At 41.5% G+C, this 20,309-nt stretch overlaps 1 protein-coding gene across 7 annotated transcripts in view; it reads right to left on the reverse strand.

Moving 5' to 3' along the window:
- The window catches only part of CREB5 (cAMP responsive element binding protein 5), a 241,291-nt gene that overhangs the window by 10,724 nt on the left and 210,258 nt on the right, over positions 1–20,309 (reverse strand). For 6 of the 7 annotated variants that reach the window (XR_014943626.1, XR_014943625.1, XM_015853850.2 and 3 more), the window contains one exon: positions 2,303–2,626. Coding sequence is in view for 5 of the 7 variants with exons in the window: in XM_015853850.2 (XP_015709336.1) it covers positions 2,303–2,626 (324 nt within the window). In the remaining 2 variants the exon portion in view is untranslated. Of the gene's footprint in view, positions 1–2,302; positions 2,627–8,219; positions 8,379–20,309 lie in introns of those variants that run through there. The other variant, XM_085540549.1, reaches the window with a different exon arrangement.

A 20,309-nucleotide genomic window follows, 5' to 3' on the forward strand; every position in this document is an offset into this window, starting at 1 on the left:
CTCTCTTGTTAAGTTTGATATGAAGAAGTGTTAATGTGGCCAAAGTGGCAGTAGTATCAATTTTTGCACTAGCTGAAGCAATACAGTTACAGCTTGGTAAAATAGGTCTTTCTCAGAAATATATATATTAGAAGATTATTTCTATTCTTAGCCTTGATCTAATGCTCATCTCCACTCTTTGCACCATACTACAAAATTAATACCCATCCATTCATCCTGGGAAGACACAGCTCACTGGGCTCCTGTGCATCAAAGTGGTAGGTGAAAAGCATGATATGAATGCTGACATTACAGAATGGTGTGGGGTTAAACAACAAAATTTATGTCATCGGAACACATGGCCCACAGCAACATGGACCCTGATGCTGCTTGGCAGGTGGCTTAGAACTAAAGAGTCCATCTCAGAAGAATAAGGAAGTTAAGAACTAGTAAAATTCACCATAAAATCAACATCTGCTGGAGCAATTTGATCTCCACAGTGGCCAGTCAATACCATGGAGACTACAGATGAGCTTAGAAAGTAATAATTATGTTTATTACTCAGCAAACTCTTGTTTTCTCTTCATGTGTCTATTCAGAAATCACTCTTGTCTTTGCACTATGAGAACAGGCAAGCAGAAAAAGCTCTGCAGCCTGGGGAAGCAGATGATCCCAGGAGTCCTACTCAGATCCATCAGCTATTGCTTCCATCCACAACCTTTTGGTGACACTTACACCTCAGGTCAAGGTGAAGACCTACTTGGTCCCTACTGGGGCCCATTGCCTTCAGTGACACTGTGTTCCCTGTAAAGCTCACGTTACCACAAAGAGCTCGCTCCAGAGTCTCAGAGGCACCGGGACACATCTGACACAGCTTTGTTGCTGCCAGTTGGCCTGCCTGCCCCAGTGCTTGACTGCAAGACTTTTGGAGTACCCAGCTAGCAGTGAATGCAAAGCACAAGGAATCTAGACTGTTCCAAACAGAAAGAATCAAAAATGGCTTCAGCAGCACAGAAAGTTAAGAAGGAAAGGCAGCTAAGACATTGGCTCATTGGCTGGCTGCCTTATCCTTAAGGGCGTGAGATTTCACCTGTTGCCTTATTTGATGCATGGAGTGTTTACTCTCTCATGGATCTCCTAGAGAGCCATCCTCTTCTGGTTTCTATGGTATGAGATAACATCTCTTTATTGGAGTTTTTAAACAACTCTAAGGAAAATAACTCATTAACAGATGGGAAAATAATTGAATTCACAAAGTAAAAACTGAACTAAACTAAGGAAAGCTCTGGACATCTTCTCACAGGGGAGTCTGCTGATCTCTTATTTAGACTGTTTCTCTAATGCCGACAATTCATTTTACATTAGCAAATGCTTTGGGGAAATGCCATGTGCTTGCAGTCTCTGCAATAATAAAGCTAGATGTTAGTAAATAGTTAATGTTGTGGGACACTGGGATGTCAGCCAAATCTTCTCATTTTCTTTAATGTTTTCTAAGAGCTTGTCTGAAAGGCATTTGCAAGCAATGCAATACTTCACAGATTGAAATTCTTATGGCTGGATCAGTGTCCTGATTGTATATACTACCCACCTGCACACCTTACATTTGCTCCCTAGACCTGACACGCTACATTCACTGGACCCAGAGTTTTATTGTTCTTGTGCAATCTCCTTGATACAGAAGCCTATCATCTAAAGCATTAGAAGGATTCCTCCTAAAATTACCTGCCAAAGTCCTTGCTCAGTTCATAAGTTCAAGAAACCTTTCAGATATTGAATTATCCAAAATGAGGAAGAAAATATACCTGGTCCAAAAGTGGAGACCTCCATCTCATTCAGTGAAGATCTGCATTGATTTAACATCATCTGAATCCAGTTCAGAACTCCTTTCCTAGTTTAAATCCCTGGACTAGCTTCGTCTCTTTCTACACTGTTACCTAATCATACACCTCAGCTAGGAGTTGCAATCCTACTCCCTGAGGTCTGGAATCCTTTTTCTCTTCCCCTAAGCGTACCTTAAAACTATCTCTACTATCCACAATCTAGACAGGAAATAAATATGCCATTGAGTTCAGTGAGGTTGTTCCTTCATGTATCAATCACACACACACACATACATAAATTCCTTATTTTGATTACGCATATGTGTGGCCATTTTACTTCACTAAAGATTGTGCTATCTGTTTCTGTAGACAGAACACATACAATTCTTAAATCTTGGCCTGAGAAGTTTAGGTTCAAGTACATTGTACAATGTATACAATTACACAGAATCATAATATACTTCATTCATTAAAGAATAATGTGGCAATTTGCAGAGGTCTACCTGTGCTTGTCCGCCCGAATGCAGCGGGGGGTGCGGCGATGTCTGGTGATGTGCCGGGTGTGCGTGAAGGTGCGAGTGGGAGTGGTGGTGGGGGTGATTCTGCTGGTGATGAGGCTGAGGATGAGGATGGTGCGCTGGGTGCTGGTGCTGGTGGGGGTAGGAGTGGTGAGGTGGCAGTGTCTGGTGTTGATGAGGATGTGAGTGCATATGATGGTGTGGCGTCTGGTCCTGCCGCGAGCTCATCATTTCCATCATGTGGCCCATGGTGTTCATATTCCCATTCGACATGGCGGCAGGGTGGTGAGTCAGTGCTGCCTTCAATCTCTGGAACAAAGCAAGGAAGAAAATTTATATGTGGATTTCAGAGCATTCAGAATAAGATTTCTGTTGTAGAAATGGAGATTTTGGAAAGGGTCCAGAGGAGGGCCACAAAGATGATCAGGGGGCTGGAGCACCTCCCCTATGAGGACAGGCTGAGGGAGTTGGGTTTGTTCAGCCTGGAGAAGAGAAGGTTGCGGGGTGACCTCATTGCAGCCTTTCAGTACCTGAAGGGAACTTACTCCCAGGAGGGGAGTAAACTCTTCGAAAGGGCTGATAATAGCAGGACTAGGGGAAATGGTTTTAAGTTGAAGGAGGGAAGATTTAGGTTGGATGTTAGGGGAAAGTTCTTTACTAGAAGGGTGGTTAGGTCCTGGAACAGGCTGCCCAGTGAGGTTGTGGATGCCCCGTCCTTGGAGGTGTTCAAGACCAGGCTGGACGGGGCCCTGGGCAACCTGATCTAGTAAATGTGTATGTTTGGTGGCCCTGCTAGGCAGGGGGGTTGGAACTACATGATCCTTGAGGTCCCTTCCAACCCGGGTAATTCTGTGATTCTGTGATTCTGTGAAATGGTGCCTTGTGTTTTGAGATGCTTTTTCTTGTTGTTCCCTTGGTAAAACACATCTTATTCCATTTTGAGAAAGAACATATTCTTGGGCTCTAATCTAATTTTCCACCATGAGTATGTAGAGATGCAAACACATGAATTAAAACTTAACATTTGCACATTTCCTACTGTGCTGCTGAAGAGAAATAACTTGCTTTCCTCCTTTTCTGTTTGACCAGCTCAGTACCCTTAGTTTCATCAAGTTGTTGTTCTTTCAGTTTTAAAAATAAAGGTCTTGATTAAAATAAAGGTGAAACAAAGTCTGATATTTAGTTCTTCTCTCCTTTGTACTCTGGATTTTATTTAAAAGACTACTTAGAAATACACTGCACTGACGTGTTTTTAAAGATTAAGTTTGAAGTATTCTACAATTGTAATAGCAGTTAACCTGTGTTGTTATTTTTTCTTCATTAGAAAGGCAAGAAAATTATAAGGGTGGTCCCAACCTGATCCTTTTTCTTTGCTGAAAGTTCAAACATATGCCATGTTATCATGCGCTAAACTCTTTTCTCCTCATGTTTTGCTGGGTCCTGGAGCACTGACCAGGACAATGCTTTCCTTAACATCAGTGGGATTCTGTCACAAACCACCAAAGAGTAATGGGAAGGGCTGCTAGATTTTAAGCTACGAGGTATGGTCTGTGTGTACCAAGATGATAAACAACTGAAATACAAAGAAATAAAAAGGTTCCTGTTCAGCACAGTTGCAGGGTCACCCCAAAGCTGCGAATTATACTGGAACACAGCCACCTCACTGATGTAATCCTGCCCTTCAGACTACTGAAATTACCAGTGTTTTAGACAAGTGTGCTAAAGTTACAGCTTGACAGGGGTCAGCTAGGAGAAAGGCTTCTTTTTCACACAGAGAAACTTCCTTCATACCCGTAACTCCATGTCTTGCTGAATGTAGATCATTCTTTCCAGACAGACACCCAAGATCTCACTTTGAAGAAGCCAATGTTCATTTGCTCAACTCTCACTAATGCAAGTAATTAGTCAGCAGAAAAATAGCAGGAAGAAAATGCAAGGAAGGAGTTCCATGGTATTACTTGATGCCAGACTAGCATGTTCTGAATAACCCATGAAGTAGTTGATAATTCATTATCCAGCCAGACAGTGTAATGAGGAGCAGACATCTCATCATTAAGAGCGATCATTTGCAGGAAAGCCAGCAAGAAATGGTAGTGGTACAAGGAACAGAGGTGTACATTTCCCTGTGTCAACCATTGTAGGTCACAGATCGAATTCAGAAGATCCTACAGCCAATGTGGATAACTCTTGCCAAGTGGAAGAGTAATCACAATATCATAGAGTCACAGAATAACAGAATGCCTTGGCATGGAAGGGACTTCGAGGATCATCAAGCTTCAAACCCCCAGCTGAAGGCAGGGCCTCTAACCTCCATATCAAATACCAGACCAGGCTGCCCAGGTCCCCATCCAACCTGGCCTTGAACACCTTCAGGGACAGGGCATCCACAACCTCTCTGGGCAGCCTGTTCCAGAATTGAACTGCATTTTGGTTTTGTCTTTAAAGACAAACCAACTTGTCAGGGAACACAGGATGTGTATACAAGAATTTCAGTCTGTATTGAAATGACATCTGTCTGTGCAACTCTATTGCAAGGTAATGGGTAAAGTTCGGTACGTTGCTTCACTAACGATCAACACGCTGAATGATAGTTTAACAAAAAGAAAACATATGAGCACTTTGTAGGACATACCTATGTCTCAGATGTATTATGGAAAAATAGATCACTGACTTAAAGATGTTTCTTCACAGAAAGCCTCTCAAATTGTTGCTACACTACGACTCCTGACAGTCTTCTCACATTGATGCAGTTATAGCAGCAAAGTTAAGTATCTCCTACCCTACTGCCGAGCACTTATTCCCTAAGTCCAAACCGAGTCTAACAGTCAACATCCACAGCAGTAACCTGTCCTGGATATAAAGGAAATCTTGAGTAGCTCTCATCCTTCATGTTTCTGAGAACAAGTGCTACCCTGGTTATCCCAAACAGATCTTCACAGTGCTCCAGATATCAGGTGCTACTCCGGAACATATTCAGAAAAATATGGAAAACAACACGTGAATCAGCTAAGTCATTCTGCACATCATTCTTCTTCAGAACTGATCAAGACCTTTATTGTGAGCCTGAAGCAGCACTCAGCTCTAAGACAAAGCATCAGCAAAAGCTGTCATAACTCTGTTTTCTGAATGGCAGCACAAAACCAGACTCTCATTAGCCAGCATTTTGCACAGGATGAACACCTAACAAAATTTATCAACGCTGTATTTATCACAAAGCTCAGAAACTGACCTGCAGACTTTCAAAGCAAAAAAAGAATGAAAAAGAAAAGAAGAAAAAACTCAATGTGTGAAGAAGCATTTTTTTTTCAGCTGTAAAAACTGTGGCTTACTAGTGTGGCACGACTTCAAGGAGGATAAATTATTTTGTTTTCTTTCCACAGTCCCTTTTACCACATCCATTTATTTGAGATAGCAAATCAAGAGAGACAGTGAGAGGTCTGACGTGCAGCTGGTTTCAGTCAATGGGGGTCATTTCCATTTGGTCTGTGTATTTTACAAGCTCCTTGTTCACTGTTCCCAACGGGAGGGTGGGCCAGCTGCCCTGGATCAGAGTCCTGGTCAGAAACCAGTCATCTACCTCACCCTGTCCCAGCACAGCAGCAGCCACTGCCCAGCCCTTGTGTCTTTGTAGCTTAGATCAGCTCTGCAGCAGCGAGAGCCTGGCACACACATGCACCCAGGGCAGCATTTATCTTTCATTACCAAGTTGCTGCTGCCAATCAGAAACATTTGAGGAACCATAAACTTGCTTTCCTTTTTTTTTTTTTTAAATTTTTTTATTTATTATTATTATTATTATTATTTTAATTCAGTCTTCAGTGAGATCAATTGGTTTTGATGTTTTAGTTAGAGCATGGGGGAAAAAAAATCACCAGTACTTAGCGAGTTCTTTGCACTGGGTATATGTAGAGCTGGAAGGAAAGACTGCATTTTTATTATTGTTCTTTTTATGTGTGCTAATTGCAAACAGCTGTTTTATTTTACTGTCAAATAAATCTAGAATGAAATTATAACCCAGGACTGAATCTTGTGGATGTTCAGGTTTTTGGGAAGCATGTCACTGACCGCACTGAGGCCTGGGGACACTCAGCAGCACATGTCGTGGGGCCAGATGATGTACTCATCACTCAGCTCTGTTGTCACCAAAAAGCAAAACTTCTGCCAACCTCAGTGACAATGTCCTTTACAATGTTCTTCTCTTCACACCTTTCTAAAGTATGGTCTTAAAAAAAAATCCCCACCAGCTTGGAGTTCCCACTCAAGCCAACAAGAAATGTAGCTACTCATCAGTCTTTGGGCCCTTGCTGATTTACTACTGTTGTTAGTTGATCAAAATGACACACCAACCAACATCAGTTACAGCAGATTTCCACCTGATCATGGCATTTCCATTCATGATTGCCACTGGCACAGACGAGATGAGACACTGTTTCACAGAGCACAGTCTGCTTTGGCTCTGATCAAGTAAATAAAGCAAATTCCCTTTTGATCCTACAGGAAGCCAGAAGCACATAAACTCTCACATTCGATGTTTAGGAGGAAATGGAAACAATGGATAATATTACGAGTATAGTGCTCCCTGTGCTATTGCTCGTGGTTTTGCACTTAACTGACACATCTAGTTTAAAGCCATCCTACTGTATATCATATAAAGTTAACACCTCAAATAAGCTATCACTGAGACAGAAATACTGTTTTCTGGAAACAGCTTGTTCTGATCCTAAAACCTGACATTATGGTGCAGTGAATTGCTTGGTGTCTTCCTCTGTATACACTAACCACAATATATTTGCGGTCTGCCAGAAACAGGCTTCAAGAATTTCAGATCGTGAATGAAAAAGAATATCAGCTTTCCAAACACTCCTGCAGTTCAAGATCTTGCTGGTTTTGTAATACTTCTCAATCGTGACATGGATTTCAGGGTTGCCTTAGCTTTAGCCCTTTTCTCTCTCCAAAATTGCAAGCAAAAATTACCAGGATTATTTCAATTGGTTAGAAAGAGGAGGGGGGAAAAACAAGGATAAATAGAAGTGTTATTTTGGAGGTTGCTTTTCTCACAATTCAAATCACTCTGGGAGTTTCATATTTATATAAATGCTTATATTAACAAGTTATATTTAGAGTGCAACAGACTATAAATATTATAGTATGTGCCATCATATATACATGAAAATAAATAATTTATTTCTTTGTGGGGAAACAACAACAACAAAAAATCTCCCCTAGTTTTATAGATGTTATTACTTGAGTGTTCTATGACTGCATCAGGCAATAAACTATTATATCATCCAGATGAATTGTATGTTGGGACAGACACAAGATCTGGTTTTGAATAGGACTGAATTGCCCTGAACAAGTATGAATCTTTGCACTCAGAAAAGCCTCTCTTCCCGTTTGAGCCCCCATGCCCAAATCCTGCTGAATTAGAGACAAGAGCAGCTGTAGTATCAGCTTAATGTCTGGTGTATTTGTATCAGGAGATTTTATCAGGTCCCTGAAGTCAGATGGAATATACTATCACTGATATTTTCTTGCACTGGTTAGTGGCTGTAATTCTAGTCCCTATTATACAGGGATGCAAAAAGTTCCCTGCAGGGAAGAGACTAGAGAGGGATTAGAAACCAGAACAATACAGGCATAAACTTCCCTACACTCCTGCAATTAGGTAGTAACCTCAAACTTTATGGCAAGAATCCCATAGACTATGACTTCAGTGACACCAATATTGTTTTCTCATCTGTGACAGTCAAGTTTTCTTTTAACACCAGTTCTCAGACCCAAGATGAATTCATGGAATTAAGCTGGTGGAAGCTAGAGCCAAGAACAGAACATCACTCAGCATATGCCATGGCATCACACTGAATTTAATCCTTTCTTCAATGACGGTGATGAGAGAACTTACGTGTAAATGTCACTCTGGTCTTTTATAGCTGGCTGCTTACAAGCACTTCACAGTGTCAGTAACAGAAACCACTGTTCCCAAATGTTCCACTTGCATTCGTAAAAGCAAATTGGAGGCGATTCATCTCCACCCAGTAAGTGAACTGCAGATACTTATGACCGCATTTCAGACTGGTGATTAGAAAGTCTCCGATGCCACATTAACTGCTTGCTCCTTTATTTCTCCTGCAATAAAATAAAGTCCTGCATTCTGATTGAGGGAGGAGTGAGAGGTGTGAGAAGGACATGAAATCCAGAACTGAAGTGACACGTACACTAATGAAAAGAGAAATGGGGGATGCATTTAATTCACAGCTTGCTGGTAAACAGTGCCAAACTGCTAATCTTCTAATTATTTTCACGTTTCTTGGCAAATCTGAATTGTACTTTTCCTTTCCTTTGTGCTTCCTTGCCCACTTAGCCAGATTTTGTAACACCACTAACAATGGATTGTTATCAAAACTTCAGCACAGCTTAGCTTCTAACAAAAACAACAAATTTGCTCCCTTGTCCTTCCAAACACAAACAGAATTAAAACCTCAGCAGAAAGCAGTGAGAATCAACTGCAAACAATCAAACCAACAATACAACTAATAGACATCATGCTGCTCAAGGACGGGTCAGCTGTAAAAGCTGCTGCACTTGGAGAAGTCTGGCTTCCCAGTGACATCAAGACAAATGACGCCACTTCAGACTAGTGCCAGTTTCAAATAATACCATATAGGTTGCATCTAGAGTGGCCCTGGGGTTCTTGGCCAGAACCGTCTTCTGGTGATGGCATTTCATTGAGAATGGAATCAGCTCAGGAACAGCAGAAAGTACAAGAGTTCACATCCCACCTATGCCAATAAGTTTCCTTCTCTTCATCTCAAAGCCGCTTACCAAGGAGATAAATATGATTGTCCCTGTTCAGTGCACCACCTTCATAAGGATGAACAGTAGAAAAATGGTAAATTCTCTGTGTTTATTCTACATGTATTTTACTGAGTAACTAAATTGTGAGCAAGACAGAAAATACACTGAAAATACAGTTTGCACTTCTCACTATAAACGACTACTTGCACGAATCATTTCTCAGTGTAGTGTTAAACAACTGGGTTTGATTTGCACACGAGTCAGGAAACGTAAAGTTCAAAAAATCAAACCCCTAATTCCCACAAAGTCTAAGTCAACCCCTGCATTTGTATCCACGACAAGGGATATTTAATTATGTAATCACACAACAGACAGCAAAATGATTTATTACTGGCAAATGGTGTCATATAATTTCAACATACAATACCAATGAAAGGATCCAAAAAATACAACCAGTTTCTGTCTCATTTCCCCTCTGTGTGCCAGAGTCCAGAAGTGAAGCAGCTACTTGCTTGCTACCTACCCCTGGAGAGGCAGGTTTCTGACTGCAAAACGCCTGACACTGTGGGGATTAATGGCCTGTGCCTGCTGTCAGTAGGCAAGCACGTATCTCATCTCCATCCTCATTCCCCAAATAGACAGTCTTTTGCTTAGTTACTCTGCTAGATTTATCAATGTTGTTTTCCCATATCATGCCTGCCAATTTATCACCTGCAAAAAACATAGAAAAGGAGGTGGCAATAAAATTGTTCAGTGTTATGTCCTACATAGAAGTGGCAAAACTGGGGGTCAAGGGAACCTGAACCTGCAGTGTCCAGATGTGTCCTGCAATGCCTGTACTACAGCATATTCTTGAGCTGAAAACAAGAAGCCTTTCCCCACACTGGATGTGAGCAAAATCTCTGACAAGGTGCTGGAGCTCATGTCTTCCTTGCTCCTGCAAGCAAAGTCTGTATCCAGGTTTTGAAAAACATGTTCCCATCTTCTAGTACAATGAAAGCAGGAAGTACTTGCATGATGCTTATACTGCTTGAACATAATGAGCACTTGCAAATGTATTAAATGAGAAAAGTGGGAATTGAATTCAGAGGAAGTTTGGGATTTGACTATACAAGATACAGAGCAAAGCCTCAAATCAGAGCGCTCTTTAACACTGAGAACAACGCTGTAGGTTTGGGCATTTTAATCCATACTCAAAGATCAGAGTGGATTAGCACTGTACAAATTCCTCTCAGCAGAATACTGCTCTGAAGCCTCAAGACCACTGAAAGAGTTATTTCAGTTTCCTGCAGAGAATGCAAGCTGCTTGCTTGCTTTTTCCCTCTCACAGGCATAACATACACACCAACAACATGAGAAAGACAGGTTCAAAGTCTTTCTCTGTCTGAAGATTTCTGAACTTTCATCACCCACCTCTCACTAAGGCTGATCATGATTAAGTCACTCATATTCAAAGAAAAATGCCATCCAAGTGTATAAAACTTGGGTTGGTTTTTGTGTGTGTGTGTTTTTTTTTTTCTTTTCCCCTTCACTAGTGTGATTTTGAATACTCGTTTTTCCTGGATTAAACCCAGCACATTTAAAGGGCTACTAGCAAGCCAGAAATGGGATACATGTGCAGTTAAAAGTGCTTTGATTTCATCCCAGATGTGCAGTGCTCAAGGGCGTACACACACACACACATAGTAATCCAGAGACTGAGTATAGGCTATGATCTGATCTGCAGATTTTGCTTCAAGATTATACCAACCAGACTCTGAAATGCAAAACCGAAGGCCTGACCACTTAGAGTCATTAAGGATCCCAGGGCACTTTGTGAAAGAGTATTGATGTTCATTAGCCTATTGGCCTGATTGGAGAATTGAATGCAGGTAATTAGACTTTGTTTCATTGCCACTTAGTTTCAGATGAAGTTATTTTTTCCCTTCATTTCTAAAATTAAGTTATTCACAAAACATTTTTCAAGCATTCCTCGATCTTTTTATTCTGAAGAAAAGACTAGAACTTAAAGTACAGAATTGTGACGTGTAAAATGAGAACATGCTTAAAGGTTATTTCACACTTTTCTAAAGCTGAGTTCCAGCATTTGATGAAAAAGAGGAGAGGAGAGGAGAGGAGAGGAGAGGAGAGGAGAGGAGAGGAGAGGAGAGGAGAGGAGAGGAGAGGAGAGGAGAGGAGAGGAGAGGAGAGGAGAGGAGAGGAGAGGAGAGGAGAGGAGAGGAGAGGAGAGGAGAGGAGAGGAGAGGAGAGGAGAGGAGAGGAGAGGAGAGGAGAGGAGAGGAGAGGAGAGGAGAGGAGAGGAGAGTAATCTATGATGAAAGATATCTGCAAGAATATAATGAATATTCAGCATTGAACATATCGGTGTTGATATGTACTGCTCTTTCACAGCTTTGTGCAAGGTCTCTCATGCTTTCCCATGTTTCCCAGTGCTCTACCCCAACCTCAAACACTAGACTGCTGCCCTTCACTGTGCCCCATTTATTCTCCATGCCTAATGCCATCTCTCTTTATTCATGTGCAGCTCAAGTTGCTGCCTTATTTTTCACCATCAGACACAGATCAAATGTTTTTAAGCAGTCGCATCTGAGTCAGAGACATTGAGTTTCAAGGCTACCTGAGGCTCCAGAAAAAGAAGCTTCTTAACTCAACTACTCAAGAAACGTTTCCTCTCCATACCAGCTGGCTACTCTGTCAGTTTGTTGAGGATTTTTAACACTTTATCACAGCTACTGTGTAAAATGAGAAATAATTAAAATAATAATAATAATAATAATAATAATAAAAACACCTCTCAGAAATGTTCTTTTTATTGGGGGAGGGAGGGGGGGAAGCATGGCAATGGTTTTTGCTAATAGGTTCTACTTTGTGTTTGAAGAGGCTAGGAATATATCCCAGCACTCTTACTGTGGCTCAGCTGACAAGCAATGACTTATTAAAACACAGTATTTCAGCTTCTCACTCTCTTCTGTTCCATTGAATTACTCTTTGGCACTACTACTTTTCAGAGCAATGTGTCAGAGCAAACCAAAAAACAGCCTTCCCTTGGGAAGGGAAGGGAAGGATGCCGTCTGCTTGGTAAGCCATTGACTCATCCAGCCATTTCTTGACAGCTGGTCGCTGGTCTGGGCTGTCCTACAGCACGCACCACAGGACACAGAACAAATTTCCATGGCTCAGGGATCTGGCTAGACTCACAGCTGTGGTGGCTGAATGGGAGCAGGATTTCCTTTCCAGCACTAAGCAACAGGTATGGAGAGCATCCTGCCTCACTTGACTGTGGCACTATGGATTTTGGCAAGGACACTCAGCATCTCCCACAGACATGGACACCTTCCCATGCACAAGTCGCCTGCCAGAAGCAATGGCCAGGTGCAGAGGGATGTGGGCTCACAGGGCTGGACTCCTATCCTTTCCCACTGTCCTCCTCAGCACAACTGAGTATTTTAAAAAGCATGTCAAACTGCTCCTGATATTGCTCTATCTTCCTTTATAAATATTTCTTGTGTATTTGTAATGAGCACAGAAGAAAGGCATAAATACCATCCTGTTTTGGTGCTTAACACATCTTCCTGTCTCCTCTGCCAGCCTTGCCAGCAGCATTATCCATCTTCCTGACACCACCATTGTCTGATTCATTTGACATATGCACCAGAAAGAAAAGTCATGTTCCGAACAAGATCACAGAGCTGTGATCTCATTTGTGTCTCCGTCTCCTCACTGACTGCACTTCACAGCACCTCTCAGCTCTCAGTCTCTCAGGGGCTGGTGAGTTTTCCAGTTTTCTCACTGTGAAGTTTATGGAGGAGAAATCACTGAGCCCACATGCCCCATTATTTCCCTCTCATTTGAACTTAAAAAAGCCTCATGCCCACCCCACTTAGTGAAATTCAGGTGAGAGTTATGACTAAGTTCCTCCTTTCAGCTGGCGCACCAAGTCAGTTTAGGACTTACAGCTGTCTGGTCTGCTCATGGGTAACCGCACCTCTCATTACTCTCTGGGTGCTACGTCAGTCTCAGCTGCAGCAGTGTATGTCTTAGGGTTGGCCGGAGATGGCTGTGTTCTAGCAGATGGGGCTCAGGCACCCTCCCCAGACATGTGGGCTGTTAGTGGACAGAGCTGGGGCACCCTTCTCCCTCTAATGCATACCTGTGTGTGCAAACCACTTCACCCCTGCTCCTCTGACACATCCCTGTGTCCCACAGTGTCCATCTCTCCTGTCCACCGAGCAGTGGGATTTTCAACATCCCACCACCAATTTAATAACCCACTAATGGTGTGGCCACACAAGCTCCTGTCTCACAGCTACTTCTCCTTGGAGTTCTGCCAAAGATTGAAAGACCAGGTGAGAGGAGGATGGATGCTGACCAAACCAGGGACTTGGAGGGACCAAGAGAGAGAAAATAGGGAGATTAGGAAAGGGGAAGTAAAAATAGCTGAGTTTTTTCTCTGTGGTTAAAGCAGCATCAGATAATTTATCACATTCTGGTGGCACTCCAGCTGGCAGGGAAAAGAGCTATCTTTTTATTAACTCAATTAGCCGGTGTATTTATCAGCAGAGTCCTGGAAGATGCCATCAGAGGCTGCACCGTGCTGGTCTCAAGCTGTGGGATGGTGGGCCGGGAGGAGGCCTGTGTGAGAGTATGTCAATCTGGTGGCTCCAGACAGAGCTTATCACCATGCTGTACAGGCCACAGAATTTTACAGCATACATCTTGCTCACCACTCATTGCACAGGGAAGGCAACAGAGGGAAACAGAAGGGACAAACAGAGCCCGCCTTAGACTGGCACAGAAATGCTGCTGAGGCTCAGGATGCAGATGTTGAACAAAATGCTGCTTGGAGATACCTGAGCTGAAGTGTTTCCAACACCACCAAATGATGAAAAACCAGGGCAACAGAGTGCAGATTCCCAACAAGCTAAAATCCCATTCAGTCCAAGAAACCATAGAGCATAATTTCAGCATGATTTCAGTGCTATCATAAATAGCATTTATTTTTCTCTTGCGGCTTCTATAAAATGTCAGGCTTCCTTCCCTATCACACATAAACACAGTTACAACATAGACGTTCTGGCTTCCAGCTTAGCCTTTAAAAGAGAGGGTGCAGTTTCCCATTCATACAAATGAGCCTGCAGCGCCTCAGCATAAAAACAAGACTTCTCATGAAGCTAGAGGGTCTCCTTGGAATAAGGACCGGATGCACACACTGTTAAATACTGCAGTCATCACACCAGAATTTAAAGAAAATTTGGGTTTTGTTTTCTTTCTTTTTGCTTTCTTTAGGTTTCTTTAGAGATGTTCTTTCACTTCGTAAAATGCGACAGGATGTTTCAAGGCAGGACACCCCATCAAACCAAGGCGGCAGTGAATGTTTCAACAGAGACGAGCTCAAGAGAGCCTTTAACAAAGGGTTCCATCGAAATGCATCCCCTCCACCCTTCGACCCCATGTCCATGTTTGCCTTTCAGCCCCTCCTGCCGATGATTAGCTTGACATTCTGAATTGAGATCCTGCCTGACAGATGACTCCACTCCCACTGATACTTTAGGCCACATATCAACATTTTATAAATTCTTAATTTTCTCACTGTAGCCATATTGAACAGTTTTGTGCAAATGAGGCTTATAATTACCCAGATAAATCAGTCCTATGCAGTATTTCTTAGGATCTTTCTCAATTTTCTCCCTGGAGGATTGGATCCCATCTGCTTCACTACATTCAGGCTAATTGAAGGGCACTGACTTTTCCAAATGGATTCATTAATTACTCCAGCCAGATTCTCTGTGGGGTTCTTCATTCAATGGGTGACACTTAAGCTGTACTATACCATCCACCCATGTTTAGCAATGCTGCTCTGAGTCTCAGTTATGAGCTAAAACATTTGCAGATGCATTGGCAGGAACAGTCCTGGCCTTAACCGTACAATGTTACAAAACGAATGTGATTCTGTTTCCCCTTTGCTTCTAATTTAATATTCATTCAGCATCTATAAATAATGTAACCACGACTGTTTCAATATGTTTTACTCCTTGCCATCATAAATATAAGCAACCGTCACGAAAAAAAAAAGAAACCATAAGCGTGCAGGTCTTGTTTTGCCAAGAGCAGAAAAAGAATAAAAGCGAGTGCTGACTGTCATGTTGGAGAAAATCTGCTGTGTGTGGCAGCATAAGACAAAATTAAACTATTAAATTTAAATAAAAAGCTGTCCTGTGTAATTCTGGGTTTGTGCTGATTTTATTCAGTATAACAGCAACCTGGGTTTTCGATAAACTCACATGCAATCCTATGGCACTGTCAAACATCATGCAACCAACAGGGAAAAATAAAGAGCAGTGTAGCAAAGAACTAACATATGTGAGGAAGGTGGAGACCACCATCTTCAGATACAAACATGCTGTTCTGTAAGAAGCAAAAACAAACCTCCCTGCAGTCACAGAGCATGAGTCCCTGTTGGAATGTTTCTCAGCCTTCCCTAATAGTAGGCGCAATTTCACGCCACTTAAAATATTTTATATTCTGAGAACTTGGTTTGTTAATTCAGGTCTGTGAGGCAACAGGCCTGGAAATCGGTGACACAATCTGCAGTGATTAAACAATAATACTTCATGCTTTCCAGGAATCCCAAAGCATTTTGTAAACATTGGATCCAGCCGCGGAGGCTGACCGGTCTCTTTGCATGGGTCCATGTCCCAGCACTTTGTGCTGGTGTACAGACGATGGCCCTGGGCAGCTCCCTGGGTGTCACTAAATGTGGTGTGAGACCCAGTTTATAGATTAATGAACTAAAACTCTGAGATTGCCTCAATATTATATAAACCCATAGTGGCTGAGCCAGAAACCCAATCCAAGAGCTGACTCGCTTACAAACAGGGAATAGCCCTGCTCACTTTAACTCTCTCTTGCCTTCAGTATTGTGAGCGCCCTGGATGCAGTAATGATCTGCTTCCCTGTGTATTAGTAGAGGCAACATCTCTTCTTACTTCTATGACAACAGAATACATATGTGTAAGCTTTAACTACGTAGTTGGTTTTTGGAAGATAACACCAAACAAACAAAAATGTAATGAAGCTACTCATCTAACAAATCACTAAACATGTAATTCTTCTCACATCACATGTTCACTGATATGAAACAAATTTCTCAGATAAGCAGATCGCGTACATAAGGGATGTTGATAAGGACATGTGGGTGTACATGGGGATGCACCTTGTCCTATAGGTCAATAAAAGAATTCTCTTGCCTGCTATACTTTTAGCTCAACAGTTGCTTCCCTAGAGCTCTAAGATGGTCTTGATCAGAAGCTTCATTTTAAAGGCATAAGAGAAATCTCTCACATCTTTACATCTGATTGCCAGTTTATTTCTTCTTAAAGAGGTACTCCTGCTTCTCAGCAGCTAATAAATTCATTCCTATGCTGGCCAGTGCAGCAAGCTACACACTTTCAAAGGGAAAGTCTGAAGCAACTCTGTCATCACCTGGCATGATAGAGGCACTCTGAATTTGAGTGGTTGGCTATTCGATCCCTTTTTTCTTTTCATTTTGCTTGCCTCTCCTCTCTCCCTGGTTTATAAACAACTGCTCAACAGTCAAAACTCAGCTCATAAATTGTTCACACAGAAAAGCGAAGCTACAAAAGTAGCCCATATCTTTTGCTGCCAATTTGTTTTCTTCTCTAGAGCTGGTGCTGGCAGATGAGTTTCGGCAGGCAGGAGGGCAGCAGGAAGCAGGCAGCCCCTTCCCCTCCTACCCCTGCTCACAGGATGCTGGGGAGATGTGCTGCAGAGGCTGTGCTGGTATGAAGCAGCCGAGAACCCGCACCCTGCCAATTGCCAACCATATCAGCACTGCTGGTTAGCAGAGCAGCTGGTTGTGTTTGAGTTCTCAGAAGCCAGCCAGAGGCGATTTTGTTTAGGTTTTTTCATTTTATCACTTTTACGACAGAGAAAATCTATAGCTCAAGTGCTCCAGTTCTTAAAGCAAGTGCCCAGGACCTATGAATTACAAGAAACATTTTGCAGCATGAAGGACACTCGTCATGTTTTGCAATACAAGAAATCAGTCTAGACATTACCAACTTTTAAAAAATAATATTAAAAGCAACCCAGTAAACTTTATTATTTTATTTTATTTTTTTAAAAATCAAAAATAACTCTATGTGCTCAGATGTACTCCATCATGAAGCAAAGACAGAAAGCTTCTCTCAGCCCTAACAGTGGTTGCGCTACACATTCTTATTCTGGAGCTGAGGGATGTGACATACTATATACACCAGTGAATTGTAAAGCAGTTAGTCTTCTGTGCAGCTGATGGGAGTGATAGATTGATCTCTCACCTCACCTCATTCTGTGCAATTGCCTTGCCTTCTCCTTCTCCCTCCTTCTCTTCTCCTTTCTCCCTGCCCCAGAAGTGGATCAGACCATCGTATTCATCAAGTCGCACAGACAGTTCTAGCCAAAAGCAATGCTTCCTGCTTTGCAGGACAGCAGGCTGGCTTCATGCTCTGTGATTGACTACTACAGCCAGTTTTGTCCTGCACATCTCTGAATCAGACCATAAAATCATTTCCTTCTCTGTTGCACTTGCTAGAAGAACTGCATTATCATTATTTTATCATTTTATTTCACATTACATTTGAGGTCGAGGGGAAATGTAAAGCGGTGGCTAAAGCTACCTGTAAACTGTTTAAAATTCTCCCTAATTCCTTGCCATTAATTTTATCAGCATTCTTTTTCCTGTTCAGTACATTTCTGTTCCTGTACAGTAGCATACTAATATTTTAGTAAGATTCAGAGATGACTTCATTCACTTGTTTAACATCCTTGTTCTTTAAAGGAGAGTCCAGTATCATTTCATTTGTCTTCAAACTCCATACTTTCCAAAAGCCATCTTTTCCCTTATTGTCTTCCAGCTAAAAACTATTGAGGCACAGAGAAACATATTGTTTTATGAGTAAGAATTAACACTATCAAAAACAGCACATATCTCACAGGATTTGCCCACCAAAAGTATAATAATGGTTTATTTTAAAACTGTTCACAAACTGATGTGTGCTCTTTGGACTAAATGATATCCACTCAAACTAGGCATACACTAGTTTAAACTAGATATGGACAAATTGCAGAAGACATATCTTACTGTTTGTTGACAACAAATCAACAAGTAAGTTGCTGACTTACAACTGAAACTCATCTTTGTTCATACACTAGATGTACTGTGATTATTATTTTTTTTTCTGGCTTTTTGATCCCTACTGGAAAATAAGTAAGAATGTAATTTGAAGTAACAAAATCTTCGCCCATGGTGTCAATCCACACAGCTCATGTCACAGCCTATCTAACAGCGCAATATCTGACGTGAATTCTGCTCTTTTCAAAATGTGTTTCACTTGCACTGAGGCAAAACGGGCTAAATTAAATGCACTACAGCAGAGATACTGGAAGAATTCACTTCACGTATGAAGTTGTTGCCCTGAGACAGCTGAGTAAACAGCTTGCAAAAGTCTGTTTGAAGACTGCCAGCTAGTTACACCCATAATTTCATCTCTATTAACAAAAACAACTCAAACTGTCGCAATGCTCTGAGCTGATTACCAAGCATCTAAATTATGGAGTGTTGCTTGAGTAACCCTCTGCAGCAGTAGCGGCTGTATTTTGATGCCCCTTCAGTACTTCCCACCTTGCTGATTAGCAGACTATACATCAAAACCAGCAAATGTATAGGAAAAGATACAGAGAGGTTTTGGCAATATTATCCCATGACTGACAGAAAATAGTTGTGTAATACTGTTCAGCCAAGTGAGTCAGAATAACAAGTCTCATAAATATGTCCTTCTGAGCTAGATGTGGAACCATCTGGGGAAAGAGAGAGTGATCTGAAAAACAAAAAAAATGCTTTCACAAATGATGCTACCATCGCATTCAAATAGCTGGAGTTTCTGATGCAGTGCTCAGTTTCAGATCATCCACAGTTGTACCTGCATAGGCTTATAAAACTTTAGAATGATTTGTGGACAAAAAGCAGGAGACTGCTCAGACTTTAACACCCCAACTGGAATGGAAAAGCAAAGCTAGCTAGTGACCCTCCTGATGGGAAACTGGGAGTCTATCAACGAGGCTACCTAAGTGAGTTATTCCATGCTAGCACGAGGGTCAAATCTATCCACAAATCAGTTCCAGTGGCTATACCTGGTGACTGCAATGCACAAAGCATAGCAAGAGAGCTGACAAAAGTTTGACAGTAAAGTAGGAAACTCCATTGTGACTGTCAATCAACCAATGGAAATAATCCAGAGTAAGTGTAAATATAAAAGAAATACCTGGGAAATACCATAGAGTGGCTTGAGTTATTTCCAAATTAAAGTGACAGTTTAATAGGTTCTCTTATGTTTTGATTTAATTTCTATCCTTCCTTTAAGTCTTCATGAACCTAACCAAGAAAAAAAACTTGCACGAGGACTCCACAGATTAACATTTTTCTTCAAAATTATGCCTGTTGACTCTGTGTTGGAAAGGGGCTGTACTAGTGCATCTTAAAAGGAAATTATAGAAACAGAAATCACTTAGAAAAAGGGATCCTAAACTTTGTGAAAGCAATACGATGGATTTCATGCAATGCAGAAAAGCATCTGCACTGCAGTAAGTTTAGGTGTTCTACTACATTTAAGTACATTTCACTACCTCTACATTTTTCTGTTGTGAATATATTAAGGCCTCTTCAATACATAAAACACTGGGGAACCACAAATATATTGGGAGCCATCTATTGGGAATCCCTGATTCTACTGTTAGTTAGGGCATCTACAAGCATTAAATCATCCACATTTTGACAAAGTCTGGATGACCATCACTCTCAATATTTGCAGCTGTTTCCATGTTTTTTGATGAATCATCCTTACAAAAATACATACTTTTAGTTATTCTGAGTTTGATTAAGATTTTAACAGCAGAAGTTCTGGCAAGACAAATGAAGACTTCAGACAAAGATTTAAAAATTATGCATTCAAAGAAACATGCTTCCTCCTGTTCAAATCTGTCTTTCCACATTGTCTTAACATATTAAGAAATCTTAACACATTAAACAGAAATTGTGCAATAATTTCAGAGATTAATGACAAGAGTGGGAGAAGACAATGACTTTTCTTTGAGAAATTATCTGGAGGCACTTTGCCTCCAGTCTCCAATTAAAAAGAAA

The sequence above is a fragment of the Coturnix japonica genome, chromosome 2, assembly GCF_054131305.1.
Source record: "Coturnix japonica strain WE chromosome 2, WE-NBRP24, whole genome shotgun sequence".
NCBI lineage: Eukaryota > Metazoa > Chordata > Aves > Galliformes > Phasianidae > Coturnix > Coturnix japonica.